The sequence below is a fragment of the Chenopodium album genome, chromosome 12, assembly GCF_948465745.1.
Source record: "Chenopodium album chromosome 12, dcCheAlbu1.1, whole genome shotgun sequence".
Taxonomy (NCBI): Eukaryota; Viridiplantae; Streptophyta; class Magnoliopsida; order Caryophyllales; family Amaranthaceae; genus Chenopodium; species Chenopodium album.
The window spans coordinates 8,505,788-8,523,438 of record NC_137845.1 but is presented as its reverse complement, the minus strand read 5'-3'; the positions used below and the strand labels follow the sequence as shown (position 1 = coordinate 8,523,438).

The following is a 17,651-nucleotide window of genomic DNA, read 5'->3' as shown; positions in this document are numbered from 1 at the left end:
TATTAATTGTTAGTGAAATAAAAAATAAAGAAAGAAAGATAATTTTTTTTTTTTTAAAAAAACTTGTCTTATTTTTAGATGGTACTTTCTCTGTCACTTTTCTTTTTTTTTTTTTTTTTTTTTTTTGCCCCATTGTCAAAATTTGGTCAAATTTGAAAACTTTGACAATAAATTCCCGATAATCTATTATAAAAAATTATATATTTATGTGAAAATATATGTGTTTTAACAAGCATTTTAAAGACCGCGCTAAATCAAATAGGGAAAAAAATAAATAAATAAATAAATAAATAAGAAACTGAGGGAATACGGTGTAATTTAAAGAGGAGGTTAAATCAAAAGGTGAACTTTTTAAGGGCGGTAAAATACACCATATCTCAGTAAGGGTATTTTATTCACCGAATAGCTCTAGTGTTTATTCATTAAATGAGCCATATTTGTTCACTTCTAGAGAAAAAAAAAAATAATATATATATATATATATATATATATATATATATATATATATATATATATATATATATATATATATATATATATATATATATATATATATAAAACATGCCTTATAAAATCCACCCAAACACACCACAACTTTCTAACTTCAAAAATACCCCACATTACTCTCAAACTCAACTTTGTGCAAATAAAAAAACAAAAAAAATGACCTCAAAACTATCTTTTCCTCACTCTTCTCACACTCCTCTCCTAACACTCATCCTCACACTACTCATCTTCCTCCTCTCATCAACCCTATCATCCTCCATTACACCTCCAAAAAACCAATCACCCTCAACCCATAAACCGTTCTCGAAAATTTACGCGTTCGGAGACTCCTACACAGACACAGGCAACACAATATCAGCAACAGGACCTTCAGGGTTCAACTTTGTTTCAAATCTCCCTTATGGTATGACCTACTTCCACCACCCCACTAACCGATACTCCGACGGTCGATTAGTCATTGATTTTGTTACACAAACTCTATCGCTGCCATTTCTCCCCGCTTATCGCTCCACCACCAGTGGTGGAGCGACCAACGGTGTGAACTTTGCCGTAGCGGGGTCGACAGCGATAGAGCATGCGTTCTTTGTGAAGAATAATCTCACCTTTGATGTTACCCCTGAGTCTTTAGGGACTCAGTTGGGTTGGTTCAACAAGTACTTGGAAAAACAAGGTGGGTGTAATGATCCGGTGAAGTGTGGTGCATTGTTTAATGATGCGTTGGTTTGGGTTGGAGAGATTGGTGCTAATGATTATGCTTATGCTGCTGAGACTGAAGTTAGCAAGAGTGTTATTCGGAATTTGGCTATTACAAGAGTTTCTAACTTTCTTGAGGTAATTTTATAGTTTTATTATGATGATTTGCTTTTTGTTACTAATTACCAAGCACATTATATGTAATTACAATTCCTAGGATAGATCTTGGTTTTGTAACTTAGCCCGAAAATTATTATTATCTAGTTGTGTAGATTTAGTTGTCAAGTTATTAGTTCAAATTACACTATTAACATAACTATTTAATCATCGTATAACAAAGGAGTAATAATTCTAGGATTTCTAGCTTGCATTGTCTTTTTCACTTGTGGCATTTAGTTTTTCATGATTGTCGATGAATGATTTCAACCATGAGTAATTTTATTACTGATATGTAAAATCCAAAAGTTGATATTTTAAAAGTAATATAATGACACAAATCTAATAAGACGTAAAATAGTGTTCTTCTTTAATTAATAGTTCAACAAAAATAGCCAAAATAGATTATGAATGAAACAAAAATCAAAACATTACAACGAAAAAAAAAGTACTAAGAAAAAGTGTACTAAGACTCCAAGAGATACAAAGTACTCAAAATATGTTTCCTTTTGGCAATTTTTTTCTTGCTGCCATTGTAACTTAAAAATAGTAAGAGTTGAAATTTGAGTAAGACGGTCCAGAAAGTTGTACATCAATTTCCTATATTACTAGTAGTCAGTAGAATTTAACACTGTTCAACTGCTGCCAACTACCAGAGTTATGAATTTCATTAATGTTACCTAATGCTGTTCATTAATTGTCTAGCCAACACTTAATTAGAGGTAGTTAGGAGCCAAAATGGGCTGGGCTTGGACCGGTTTAGTTGTTGGTAGTGGGTTCGATAAGCCGTTAACTTAAATGGACTAAGTAGCCCACTTTGAGCCCATAATGTCTAATCTAATTATCTAAATTTAACTTTAATAACATTCTAAATTTCTAATACATTTTTCTACTTTCACAAATTGCAGGCAATACTAAAGAAAGGAGCAAAATATGTAGTAGTACAAGGCTTGCCTCCAACAGGGTGCTTAACACTAGCAATGTATTTAGCACCAACCAATGACCGAGACGACTTAGGCTGTGTTAAAAGTGTAAACACCCAAAGCAACACCCACAACACCCTCCTCCAAGCCAAAATACAAGACCTTAGAAAGAAGTACCCTCAGTCTAACATCATTTACGCTGATTACTACAATGCATACCGCGACATCATGAAGAACTCGAAAAAGTATGGGTTCAAGGAGGCCTTCAAAGTATGCTGTGGCTCCGGAGGAGGCTCCTACAACTATGAGTTCTTCTCAGTGTGTGGATCCCCATCTGCAAAGCCGTGCCCCAACCCTTCGCAGTACATGAATTGGGATGGAGTCCACTTGACGGAAGCCATGAATAAGGTTGTATCCGGGTTGCTCCTACAAGGAGGGTACTCTCACCCTTCCTTTCAGGATTTGATCAGTAAGAAGATGAGTCAAGTATAAGATCTCCAAGTTTTAGATGATGAGTTATATTCCTATATGTAAGTTGATAGAGTTACAATGTTAGTAGTAATAATATGAATTACTCTGTATTAGTTTTGCCGTTTTAGGCATATTATATATCAGATTTCTTGTTAGTTTTTGCTATTATCATCTCAAATGTGCATCAAAGATATGAGAGTACACCAATCACACCCAATAGGCAATTGGCACTCCAAGTTGGTTCCGTACAGGGTCAACAAGGACAGTTATAGGCAATCACAGGACTACTACAAACCGGTCTGACAGTAGTCTAAGCCTGTGTGGTTTAAGCCTCGGAACAATTGCAAGGAGCAAGGACCATACTGATAAATTGACACCAGGAAGGTTCACTAGTCCAGGGACTCCAGGCTAGTCTCTTTTGTGCATCATGTTTTTAGCAAAACACCAGAACCAGTTCTCAGCTCAATTTTGGAAAAATAAACTTCCCTAGGTTCATCAATTCCATCCCACCACAGACCAGACACGACACGACACACCTACTCCACACCAAGGTCAGGGCCAATTAAGCGAACAGGGTAGGTTTGATCAGGCCTGACTACCCAGATGGACCAAGTCCACTCTCCTGTCATAACTAATTCAACGTTTCACACCCCATAGGAAACAAGAAAGGGCAAACCAACCAACCATCCATCCTTGGTTTTAAAATAAGATCAAGACCTGCCTAACAAAAAATTCAGATGTAAATGACAGTATAAAAATAATTTGCACCAGGAGGCAGAACTTATAGCAGCGAAGCATGAATATCAGAATAAGCAGCCTGATAGTTGATGTACACTGAACCATATACATTATTCTACATTTTGATGAAGCGACTTTTGCAGAAAATTATTTACACTTTTTGGATTACAATTTCTTTTTAACTCTGTACAAATGTCTTTCTGATTTAGCATCATTAGATTAAGTACTCGTAATACATTAAGAACAGAGCATCGGGAACATCCTTTGGCAGGCTGTTTATGTAGAGATACAAGCGCAATATATCCTCCTTCATTACGGTTTTTGGATCAACCACATCAGTGCCACAGGTCAGAACCCAGAGATCACCTGACTGAACTCTCTTTATACTACCCCGGCAAAATGGACAGGACTCTGACCTCAAGTTCCTGCATATACATGCAAAATATTAGTGTTCAAGGACAACTAGCATGGGATATTTGTCATCAACTTGTTGAGATTTCAAAGAAAAAGTTATTTGACAATTCAACTTACCAGTCTCGATAGCAATTGATGCACATGGAATGACAGCAATTGGGCAACACCATTTTGGTGCAAGGCTCCAAGCAAATTCCACACTCGTCTTCCCTATCGAAATCAATCTCTGAAAGCTTTCTACTCTCCTGAGCAATCTTTCTGACTGCCAATTCAGAGCTGTTACTCACATTTGCACCCTCGTCTAGCTCAGATAAATTCCCGTGAAGTCGTTGAAGATAGGGTAAGATAATAGCTGCAGATCCACATTCAAGGACCAAATTATCTTCTTATCAAATCTTATTTGGGAAGTTCAATTTGAAAATTAAATGTTTCTAGCAGGTAGCAATTATGACTTCTTATGACAAGTCAAAGAAGCAACAGGCTGACAATTCTACAAGCAACATCCTTATCCAAGCAAGACCATTAAACATGTCCAGCAAATATCTTTGTCTATCAAACAACTGCAGAGTTTGGAAATTTTGGCTACTAACAGAAGACATTGGTTTATTTTACGAACTTTTAAGGTTGACAAAGTGTCAATACATATAAGTCATGTTAAATCAACCGGCAAGGGCATAAATGCATAATGCAGGACACCACCACAAGCATCACCAATAAGCGTCTACAGCTATATTAATATCCAAAAAAAATCTAAAAGAGGAAACATTAGTCAATCTTTATCAAAAAAATTGCAGGGAAACCAAGGCCCCGCCCACATCTTCCCAAACTCGGAGGCAGGGGGAAGAAAAACAGTCAGAGCCTAGGCAAAAACGATCAAAATCATAGCCTCATAGGGCCTCTCTGGAATTCCTAACTTGGGAAATGCAACTATATGGGCTCGAAAAATGCAGAATGTCTGTGACGCTCCCTGGACACCCAGTAGCCGCATTAGGGTTTGCTTCCTGATTTATATGGGATGTCTAGCAAACATACTCTCACCACATCCTCTCTCCATCTATATATTGTCTCCATTAGCTAACCCACTAATTAAAGCAGTCAATCACCTACCTATATTGTGACTGATTGATAGTAAAACAGCAAATTTATCAAACTTGCAGACTGCAAGAAAGGACATAAGAGACGCTGCCAAATCATTACACTGCATTTAGTGTAATAAATTAATTGTCAGAGATTGGTCTTTTAGTTGCAAACGAAGACTATATAGGTATTCTCAGGCAAGCACTATAAATGGTGGCCCGAGAAGCAATGGCATCACTCCATAAAGAGGGGTATCAGTATGTATGTCAGTTCCGCTCCCATCAAATTTTAGAAGTGAGAAGGGCAAAGGATATAGTTGCCCAGTAGGTGAGACATCTGGTTTCAGTATTCCCTTGGTTGGCAATACAAGGGGATCTACCCAACAGAGGTGTCTGGGGTTATAGAAGGTCATTGGAAAGACGTGAAGACATGAAGATTGAACTTTTGCCTTATCTTCAATTTAGAATATAATGGTGACTAACTTATTAGCAGCATAAATCCAAACAGCATGGTGATTGGGTATAGAAGTCAGAACTGATGGACTGAGGCTGTAAGCTGTACTGAAATTGCTAATTCACATGAAAATGATCTTTATCCTTAATTATCTAAGTGAAAATGAGAGTTTAAGACTAAACCAAGTACAAAAACAAACCAGCACAAATAAAATGACTTCCTCAAGTAAGTTTGTTGATACAGTTCTAGAGAAAAATTTTGTTAGCAAAGAAAAGGCAAGCTAGATTTCATCTGGCTATCCTAGGTTAAAAAGGGAGAGAAATTCTCAATGAGGTTAGTAATGCAGACAAATTTATTAAATTTCCCACAGAAGGGCTTAGCTTGAGAAGAAACAGATATAGCAGAAGGACTAGACAATGTCCTTGACATCTTTATTCTTGGTAGGCAAAGTACCCAAGTATTCAAAACGGAATACCATGAGCAACAAAACCAATGTTTGTCAACGAAAATAATATCCCTCAAAAGTCCCAAAAAAAATGGGTGAAAGGGGATGAGATGGAAACAAGTAGATAAGTAGCTTTACAACTAGTATTGCTTCTTATTTGAAATACAATTTCTGCTCTTACCTAGAAGAGAAAACAACAATTTGCACATATTACAAACAACATACCATTTAGTTATAAATTACAAGATTAAAGTGATAAAATGTGGATATTAAAAGGAAGAAGAGGAAGCTTGATTGATATAATCTGGAAAGTAGTGGATAGGTAAAAGCTTTCAAGAGGCTTACTCTCTCCCAAAATGTAAAGCAAACTCATAACAAACTCTCAACAATATTCAACATGAAATTCTCTCCCTAATCTTCTCTAATTTATAGCATCACTCCTCTAACCAATTCACTTATCTTCCTCCACACGATACAACTAACATAAGCATATTGCACTACCTATTATGCCCTCCAAATTTCCTATAATACCAGCTCATACCAAATTACAGCGAAGCTACAACAAGGAAACTAATCATAGCAAACAGAATGCTAATGCAAAAATGTCATCATAATCATGCAAGGAAAAAGGACTTTCCAGAATCCAAAGTTGCATATTACTTGAATTTATTTTTGTTATTATATCTCACAAGTCACAAACAACCTCAGAATATTTGCAACAATTAAGACCTTAAATAGTTAGATATGAGAAGAGAGTTTCCCATTGTCATTCTTCTTTTTATTCAATAAGCATAAACTAGTCTCTGTACAAAAACAGAGTACAACTGTACAATAAACTAAAAAGACATCATTCATTTACATACCATAGAACTCCCTTAAGGTTGCTCTTCTTCCATACGACGAGATATCTGGTCTCCCATCTGCATTTACCTGTAAGCTATGATAACATATTATTCGGGGCAACAAGATCATCTAATTATTCATTTTCAGTTTGTATCCCCATAACTACAGAAACTTTGAGGTAAGACTTGAGAAACTAACCTTGTATACAACAACATAGAAAAGATTCAAGCAGCTTGGAAGTAAACATGTGCACGAGCAATCAATCCACTGGAGCAAGTAGAGGATAAGGGGAGCCAAGTCATTGTGAACTAATTTCATCTGAAGCCAATTGCCACTTTTATTTCTAGGAATAGAAGCAGCCCTGGAAATGACGGAAAGAACAAGAGTCAGGCAGCCATTACAATCAAGTAATCCACATTAGGCACAAGGAGCCTATAACATACAATCCTCCACTTATGTTAAGTAACAATCAAGCCCAAAGAATTGTAATGACATCATGAAGGGACAAATTCAAAATGCGCCCTAGAGGAAGGGAAAAAAAAAACTCGCTTGCGCTAGAACTAAGATTGAACCTAAAGACTAAAGGGATAACTCAATACAGTGTTCAAACCAATAATCCTCCACAATCAATGTTCAGAACATCTCAACCTGTAAACACAAACTCAAAACCAATCCTCCTGCCTAGTGCCTATTGATATGCGGAAAACTCGAAACATCAAAGAACACCACAAAACAAACCCCAAAATAACCTAGCCATGAACTGATAAACCTCCACTTTATTTTATGCTGGTCAAATTTCAGGATAACCATTAACATTTCCAAACTAGTATCTTCAAAACTAAAGATACCACAGAAACTTAATAATTCTCTCAAAATTTTATGAACGCCCAAATTCCATAATGACAAAGTTCCATCAAAATACATATTCTTATAAGATATCAGCAAAGTAAACTATAATCAAAATATTCTATCCCTTTAACATCTCCATCTAAAATTCAAAACGTCATGAACACAAGAATTGAAGTTGGATACAAAATCAATATTTGACATTAAAAACAATGGTCCAAATTATGTCTTTATAGCAGAAATTAAAGTACTTAAAGAATCACCAAGTATCCAAGCAAATAAAAAAAAAAAATACTTAAAGAATCACCGAGTATCCAAGCAAATAAACCCAGAAACAAATTTAGCAACCGATTATAATGACAAAATTACAAAGATACCCATTGACCAATTCAGCAAGTACAGTATAGATAATCAACAAATGAAATTAAACAAAACAAAATAATATACTTCGTAAATAAGATAAATATATTTGGGGAAAAAGGAAGAAACTTTACAGAATATTAGCATGTTGAATATCAGCTTCGATGACTTTGAGAGATTCGTGGCAAGTAGAAGACTTCACTAGATGATAACCCACCATTGATAACCAAACAAAAAACTCAAATTTTCACTATTTTCTTCAATTTAATCAATTGATAAAATGATAAAAAATACCCTAATTAGAAAATTTACTGAAAACCCAGAAAAGATTTTGCCTTTTTTACAAAACTGAAGACATAACTAAGAAATTTGAAAATTAAAATGGGAATTTTGAAGAAAATGAAGGAAGTTTAATTTGGTAGTTTTTGAAGGCTTTTGGTTTGGTTTTGCTGATTGCTGAGTCAGCGTCACAGCCTGGTGTTTTGACAAGAATGAAATTGAAACCTAATCCCTTTTAATTTTGATAATTGTGGGTAAAACCCCCAATTTTTTTCTTGAAATTTCTTCAATTATGTTATGGTTGGTTCGTATTTTATACTGTGGAAATTGGGTGGGGTACGTGTGACTTCGTCTATTTATTGGTTCATGACGCCTTAAAATGAATTAATTTTATTTTTTTTTATAGGAACATACTAATCCGTATTTAGAAGGTGTTCTTTTTTGAAATGTCTTGGTCAAAATAAAAAATTTTATTCACCAGTGTCGAGTAGTCACCACTCACCAATATAGGAAAAATGCAAAATTTATATGGGTATTGTAATGTTACATATTTGTCAATGTGTAATTATGAAATATTAACTTTTTAATAAATTTACTGTGATTAAAGATGTTGATGTCCAAATTGAGTCATGGAGAATTGGAGATTGTGGAAGGATAAGTATAAACATATTTTTGAGGTAGAGTGAAGAGTGATTATGCTTTATAAGTTGATTTTTGTGTCAAACTATTGTTAATACTTGTAAATATTTTTGTAAAACTGCGGTAAATTTAAAGCTTATTTTTTCTTAACTTCACTAAAATAAGTCAAAAATAAGCACGAGCATAACATAGTGGGGTCTTAATTAAGTAAAAACAAGTTATTTTCAACAAAAAAAATAAAATAAGTTAAACAAAACATAAGCAAAGTTAAACAAAAAGTACAAATAAGTTAAGTTTAGCAAATATAAGACACAGAAATAACATTACCATCGTTTATGGAGAACCAACTATTTCCATTTTTTCCTTACAAGACATTGACCTATACAAAATTGAAATAATTGCATTGACTATATTTGATACTCCAGTTTATAATTAAGAAATAGGAAGCACTAAAATCAAGTAAGAGATTTTGCTAGATTCAACTCAATTTACAATGATTTACAATAATTTATAATTTTACACCGTTTTTACTAAATAATAATTCAAGAAATTTAAATGATCAAAATAATACACTAAATTAATGAAATGAAAAATAATGCAAGTAAAATAAATTAAAGTGACATAAAATACAGAAATTGCTGGAAATTCGTAATTGTATTCATATAATTGTCATGATAGTAAAAACAAACCACCGTTGTTCTTTCTCTTGCGTCTATTGATAATCATGATTCATGAATCATGGTGTCACAAAATTATTGTTATGGTTATGTCTGTTTGTTTGTTTTCGCCCATCTATCTATCTGTTTTAATAATGTTGGTTATAAGCTGTTACGGATTACTATAGTATCTTTGGCTCTTATCATACACTCAGCACCTTTGTTAAACAAATACGAAATTTGAGTAACTAAATTGGTGAGGGACTCATCTTATTACTTTAATATCATGAGTTTAAGTCTCATTAAACACATTTACTTAAGAGTATGGGGAATTTTCTTACCTTCTCCCTCTTTTCTCAAGCATTGACTTGTGGAACTGGATTAACTCAACATGTTAGGACTAAAATGTACAAAACTAATATTATGAAACGAAGGAAATAATATTCGCGCGTGATTTTTTCATGCAATTTATAATTAAGAGTAACAATTTAAAAAATAATGACATAATTCCCTATAATTTTTTCCATAATTAATAATTGACTAAGTTGATAATTTTCACTGGGTTGTTATCAAACAGACAAACACCCCCTACAAAGAATCCAACTATATATATATAAAGAATTAGTAAAATTAAGTTTTAATCAATAAAAATAATTAAATATTTTATATTTAGCAAAAATAGTTTCAATCCAGTGTACCCCCATTTGCTTGTTTAAGTGGAGTTTATTTGTCTCTATTTCAATCAAGCATGTAGCTTGTTTAAGCTACAATAGCTAGCATGTTGCTCAATCTTTGTTATCCATTGATAAGCATGCATGTAGCTAGGTAATTTATTTACTTACCTCGTTTTTTTTTAGTTGACACATATTTATTTTTAAGAAGTTTATTTTCAGTTGACATGTTTTTTATTTTAGGTAAGTTTAATACCTTGTATTTACTAGTGTACCCCCATTTGCTTTATCATTCTCTCTCTCATTTTCTCTATTCTCCTTAATATGTCTGCCTAAATTGAATACGCCAACTAAAGAGAATCAAAGGAAGTATATTGCAAGTAAGAAGTCCTTACAACTCAACCATTAAAGATCCTCTAAGTATTATATTCCTCTAAGATACATATGTCGATATAAATATTTGACCAATAATATTTTTAAATATCAATAACTACTCTGTATAAACTATACATTTTACTAATTACTGTAAAAACTAGTAATCTATTTATATAGACGATTAAAATAAGTATCTAGAAGACTTTATTTTTTATTTTTATTTTTTATGTATAAATCATTAACATTTTTTTAAAGAAGTCAAGTTAATAGTACAAACAATGCGAATCTTCTATTAATTATTACCTAAAACAGAAAATTGCGGACATCATCCTCTCCCCAAACTGTATATGTGTCACGCTCTCATAAAAAAATTTCCCGCCAAATGCACTTATGATGTCATATATATTTTTGGCGGGTTTTTCACCAAATGCCCTTGACCTTTCGAAAAATTCACCAAATACCCTCAAGTTTTTCAAAATTCACCAAATACCTCTGAAGTTTGTTATTATTCACACCATGACCTCAAAATACCCCTAACGTTAAAGGTCCGTTAGCAATAAAATTTAATTCACCAAATGCCTTAACTTTCTTAAATATTTACACAAAATACCTCTATTTTTTTTAGGTACAACGACTAGTTTGAAATTAAGAAAACTAACCATTAGTTTTTATTTTCACCCTTTTTTACATAAATACTCAACACATAGCAGCCCTCTTATTTGTTTAACCACAAATTTTAACACCATGAGTTATATGTCTAAATCCTCTTTCTCAATGTATGAGTGCGTAAGAGTTGCAAACAATCTCTATTCATAAAAAGAAGTGTCGGAGACCAGGAAAACAGAGAAAAAAAAAAGGGACAAACGAAGTAGATATGATAATTTTGCGGGCTTGGACATGAAACGGATCGGGCTTATAGTTCATATATTTTCCAACGGGCTTAATATAGCAAACCAAAGCCCCTTTTATGCAGGCTTGACAATTTGTTCATACTCGCCCTAGTAAACAGTCAGTGCTTGTTTGCGAGCTAACGGACTTAGAGCTTCTAGTTGCAAATTTTCTCCTACAACTGCAATATTTGTTTGCAACTCTTACATAAGAGTACTCATACATTGAGGAAGATGATTTGGACATATAACTCATGATGTTAAAATTGTGGTTAAGCAAATAAGAGGACTACTATGTGTTGAGTATTTATGCAAAAAAGGGTGAGAATCAAAACTAATGGCTAGTTTCCTAATTTCAAACTAATCGTTGTAGCTCAAAAAATAGAGGTATTTTGTGTAATTATTTAACAAAATTAGGGCATTTGATGAATTAAATTTTATTGCTAACGAACCTTTAACATCAGGGGTATTTTGAGGTCACAGTGTGAATAATAACAAACGTCAATGGTATTTGGTGAATTTTGAAAAACTTGAGGGTATTTCGTGAATTTTGCAAAAGGTCAAGGTCATTTGGTGAAAAACCCGTATTTTTGGTGTTTTTTTTTTCTTTAATAGGAATTTGTTTTTTTTTTAATTCTTTTTTATTTCAACCTTTTGACTGTGTCAATCTATATCTTCTATATTATATACTAAAGCAATCCCCCATAATTATCCCCAAAGCACATGTGTCATTACCTCATAAAAAAATTTCCTCCTATTTTTTTTTTTTTTTTTTTTGTTTTTGTTATTGAAAGAAGTTTGTTAAGTTTTAGCTTTACATTTAGGGAAGGGAATAATATACCACCATAATAATTTAAATAAAATTAAAAAGTGTAGTAGTAAAGAATACAAAATATTACATAACACTATATAATACTACTTAATTGAGATACATTTTTTATGTTTTTTTTTTAACTATCAATGAGTTCGTTTTATATGTTTTTTAATAAACGAATAATAAAAGTAATATTGTATTGTAAAACCGTGCATAGCACAGGTTCTAACCTAATGAATCAATAAAGCACAGGGAGTAACCGGTCAATCACTTGCATAAAAAAAATATGATAACAAAAAAGAATGATATTTTAAAAATTAAAAATTGTCATAGAGAAATGACCGATCATTTCCCCTAATCCAAACTGATTTTACAATTACAATTACAATTACAATTGCAATTACACCCAAAGAATCCATCTCGATGTTGACAGATACAAATACAAGACTAAAACTACTCTGGTACAACATACCATAACAAAGCAAACCCTTTATTCCTACTGCTCTAAATCATCAATTCCCTTATATTTTAAGGTAGATTTTCTACTCTTTTCTTACTAATTTATTCACTCTTCTTCTACTTAGGGTTTTACTGTTTTTTATGCTCATTATTTTAATTTGATTATGTATTGCATTACGAAATTCTTTTCATTAATTTTTATTGTTACGTGCACTTTTCTTTGATGGTTAGATTTCACTTTATTTGGGTATGTCTGATTTTTAGATTCTCTGAAATTTTGATGGATGATGGTAATTTCTTTATATTCCCACGCAATGGCCATAACTTTTTACACCATTCGTTACAAGAACGATTTATTGAACTCCTTTTAACGAGTTCACAATTGCTGATGCTCCTTTTACATAGGTCGGGTATATAACGAGTGTGTTTAAATCAATTTTCCTTTTTTATTCTATACATTGTTTTTTAAACTTCGTATTGTGGACAATTTCAATTCAATTGTTTTGAACTTTTGACACATGAAGTCTAAGATTAGGTACACACAAGTATCGTGGTATATGAATTGAGACGGATGGAGTACGGAGTAATTTAATTGGAAATCGCGCTTTGATGCTTGCACGAAGCAGTGAGTTGGTCTAATGTGGATGAAATTGAAAATGAGTAATGCAAGAAGTACTTGTGTTCATATGATTCTTTTCTAAGAAAAGAATAAAAAATTCATACGATTCTTTTTGTGTAAAATGTGGATGATTATTTTGAAATGTGGAGTATTTTTAAGGATTACAGTACAAGTATATTGTGAGGTTTTTTTTTTTTTTTTTTTTTCCTACTATATTGTGAGTTGGAAGTGCTAGTTTAACATCTACTTTTGGGCTTTTGGCATTCCTTTGCAGATTATATACAGTAAAAAGTAATTGCATTAACTCAGTAACTGACATGTTACTGCATAATTTTGAGGTAGTGGTACTGTGGTAGTAAGTATAAAAAATACTACTGTACCAATAATAATGATATTAATTGCAAGAATTGGAAATGAATACTTGTTGCTGGCACTCTTGTTTTTCATTCACTGGAAAAGTGTAAAGTTAGTTGACTCTTTTTTGCATATTTTCTTTTTTGGGGTGTTTAGGTAAGTCATAAATTGGTTTCAAAAAAAAAAAAAGGTAAGTCATAAATTTGAATGATGTAGATGGGATTAGATCTTTTTGCATATTGTTGACTGTTCTATGCATGTGTTTTTTTCTTACTGATTACTGTTTCTTATTCAGCTGATCTTTTGTCAATAATGTCATGTTTGTAGGATAAGATCCTTTGTTAGTTTGTATTCTGTAGATGCTTAAGTTGCTAACTGAAGTTCCACCTTGATTTGTTGTTCAATTAGTTTCTATGGCATTGTTGAGTTTCTGATGGCTGACGGCGTATTTTGCAGACTTGCACTTGGCCAACTGTCTGTCCTATTAGTAGTTTCTATGACATTGTTGAGTTTCTGATGTTTAACAATCAAACAATGTCTTCTGCAGTTTAGTCTAACCGTCTGCAGACATCGCTTATGATGGCTGACTGTCTTATGCAGACTTGGTTAACCGCCTGTCCTGTAGTTTTTATGACTTTTGTTGAGTTTCTGATGGTTGACGATGTCTTATGCAGACGTCAGTCCTGCTGTCTACAATCACGTAGTCATGGGTGACAAGGGGGAAGCTTGTGCTGAATGCTCCCGTAGTTGTTCGTCTTTCCATAGGACAATGCATGATCCTTACCCAATAGTTTCCTCATTCTTCAAAGTGATGTTTGGCAACCGTTTTTCTGAAATACTGGTATGATCACATTACCTTGTTCTATTCCCCTTAGTTTTGATACATGCATTTATCTATTTTAAGCAATTTCGGGTTTATCAGTTTGATTACAGTATAGTCCCTACATTTGCAGTTTGTACCTCCTAGATTTGCCAAAACTATCATAGCATTGGAAGGCAAAAACACCTATCTAGAGGATCCAACAGGGCAAAAATGGAAAGTTAATCTGTCTAATGTAAATGGCTCTCTTGCATTTGAAAAGGGATGGCATGACTTCTCTGTGGATCATGGCATTGAGTTGGGTGATTTGGTGGTATTTCACTATTTCAAGGGATCTCATTTTATCGTTCAAATTTTTGGTAGAAGTGGGTGTGAGAAGCCAATGATTTACAGTGGTATGGACTATCAGAACAAGAGAGCTAAATTAACCAGAACCGATCCCTGTGATTCGCTGCATAATAAGGAACCAACACCAGAAAAAGAGTGCTTAGATTCTGGCATGGAAACTGGGCCTAATGTTGATGTACATAATGTTGAAAAATCGCCTGATGTAGGAGTAAATGTTTTGAGGGAAGGAAATATCAATAAACAGCATGAAGAAGTTCCTGCAGCAGATCCTCTGGTGGAGTCATTCTTTATGAGCGACAAAAACACAAGTTACATTAGTGAAGACCATAGGATCGATCTATACGATCTGTCCATTTTTGAGATGCCCGGAAATAAAGCTGATGCTGATAAAATAAGTATGCTTATGGAGTATACGTGTTCTGAAGTTCCTAGCTCGTTGCAAAAAAATCAAAGCGAAGAGGTCTCACCTGCTGTTGTGAATTTCCAAATGGCTGAAACTATTAATGAGACTTCAAGTTAGTTCCTCTTGTTTGTATCTATATTTCTGTGGGATATTTTAAGCATGCATGATAATTTTGATCTTCTGGAGGTACCAATATCTGTACATCCAACCACCACAACCATCTAACATACCACCATTGTCTTTTGAAGTATTGTGATAGAACACATATATGTCACCACAATTATACTTATACGAGTTATACCTGCAGGATCGGAATGGATTGTTTTGGTACCTCCTGGGGGATTTATGTAACAATCCTCCAGAAGTTCCTAGCTGAAGTTTGTTTTGTGGATTGTTGTTGTTTTGTTTCTTCTTGCTCATCTTTAGCTACTCAATTGTTTCTTTATAGATGAAGAAGATGCATCAAGAAAGGAATGTTTACCGCTGCTCAATAATACTGTGTCAGAGGCCGAAGTGCCTCTAGACATTTATATGCCGCTGAAATCTGTCACATTGCCACATGCACCTGAATTCTCACCTCCAGCAGCTCCTGTTGAGCGTCCTTGTATGTAACTATGTATTCCTTTACTTATCATCATTCTTTGTGTCAGTTAATGGCATTACTTTGTATTTATATGAAATGTATGCTGATTTACTTCCTCTCTTGATTAGGTGAAGATTTGATGATATACACGCCAGAACTAAAGTCTGATAAAATTATTTGTGGCCTTGAAGCTAAAATTGTTTCGAGGGATAGTGAAATGTTGTTTACCACTAAGGGTCGCAAGGTTAAGAAAGAAGACATTGGCAGTCACTCTACTTCTATGGACAAAAATAAAGGGCATATTAACATGATTGTGAAGCTAGAAGAACCTGAATTCTGTGATTCTCCATCTGCACGAGACATCAAAATCACATGCTTGGTACAGCAAGACAATGAATCTTACCTTGTAAGCGCTGACTTCTCATAACCCTCGTATCTTTTCTTGTGTTAGTATTTCGTTGACTTCTAATGTTTGTTAATCTTGCTGATCTGTATTAAATTCTGTCCTGTTCCTGTTATTGTTCATGATCCTTTGCTATTAGAATTTTTCTTCTGCTTGTTGCCACAATGTTTACTTATATGGATTAACATGGAAAGCTCATTAAGTTTTGGACTTTTTTCTGAGTTCAATATAGTTCTGGACTTATTTTTTGCGTTTTGTATGTATCTATCAGTTAAAGTGACAACAATGAAGATTAATAAAACATAATTTTACACACTACCAAGTTTTAACTTCACTTAAACCAACATGGAATTTGTTGATACCTTGAGGGGTTGGAGGGTTTACCATTGTTCTGATTTCAATTGTGTAAATTTTCTGGACCAAGCATCTGTATGTTTGTATGGATTATGTCGATGTCAAAGGCATACCTGATTTCAGAATCGAGTGTACTGAACTCTCCCCAAGTTATCTCACTTTGGTTTTGTTGAGAAACTATTGTAATCTTTGAACTTTGCTTTCCATTCCTATATCAAAACTAATACTAAGTATATATGAACAAGTATATTTTTATGTTTTAACTTCCTGTCGTGCAATATATCGATAACACATTATTGCTACTGCAGGAGTTACCAAAGCCTTTACCTATAAAGATACGCAGACAAGGTGATAGTTTGGAACAGAATCTGGTATTACTTCGAGATCCACTTCAAAGACTTTGGCCAGTTATATACCATCAGAGAAAAGGCTCTGAGGTTTTGGCAAATGGGTGGAAAGAATTTAGGAAGGCTAACTGCATTCATCCTGGTGATGAGTGTACTTTTGTAGTCGAAAGTATCGATGAGGGTATAATCCAAGTCCAAATTGTTTCACAGTTAGCTGATTAAATTTCTGGAAGGTAAGTTGATTGTAGATGTCCAATATTCTCTAGAAGTAACTGAATTTAAGATTTGTTAATCGAAATCTATGTTATGGTAACTCGATTTGCTACGCTGCTGCCATATAAAAAGAGCAGATCATGGTGGTAGACTGATATTATTCTGTAATTGTTGAGTCTACTGCTTTATTTGAGTCAATTGGAACATAAAATGTTGTTTTGTGAACGAATTTGTGTAAATTTTCATCTTAGTATTTTTCTTTGAATTTAGTATACAAATTATTTGTATAAAAAGCTCAATTTGTTGTGTATGTACAATTCCCTTATGCTTTAATTGCTTTGAGCTTACCATAGGAATTGTTTTTTCCAATCACGAGTTTAATGAATTATGGAGTACTTTGAACTAGTTATGACACAAGAATGGCGCGGGCAAGAAATTTTAACCATCGTGTATTATTAGAGCATCTCCAATGGTTCAATTATAAGGACTTGCTTGCAATTT

General features: G+C 33.6%; 2 protein-coding genes across 2 annotated transcripts; one reads left to right on the top strand and one right to left on the bottom strand.

Annotated features, from left to right (window-relative positions):
* Window positions 1-633: 633 nt before the first annotated feature.
* On the top strand, window positions 634-2,888 carry LOC145571884 (GDSL esterase/lipase At3g48460-like). The gene is made up of 2 exons (XM_081630913.1): window positions 634-1,338; window positions 2,265-2,888. Exons 1-2 carry the CDS (start codon window positions 664-666, stop codon window positions 2,769-2,771), a joined length of 1,182 nt encoding a protein of 393 aa, XP_081487039.1. The 5' UTR covers window positions 634-663; the 3' UTR covers window positions 2,772-2,888.
* A 641-nt stretch (window positions 2,889-3,529) lies between these two features.
* On the bottom strand, window positions 3,530-8,532 carry LOC145571883 (E3 ubiquitin-protein ligase AIRP2-like). Its single transcript, XM_081630912.1, has 5 exons — window positions 8,061-8,532; window positions 6,919-7,081; window positions 6,741-6,807; window positions 4,020-4,254; window positions 3,530-3,913 (listed from the first exon to the last, which is right to left on the bottom strand). The coding sequence occupies exons 1-5, from the start codon at window positions 8,144-8,146 to the stop codon at window positions 3,703-3,705; spliced, it is 762 nt and encodes a 253-aa protein (XP_081487038.1). The 5' UTR covers window positions 8,147-8,532; the 3' UTR covers window positions 3,530-3,702.
* Between the last annotated feature and the right edge of the window lie 9,119 nt (window positions 8,533-17,651).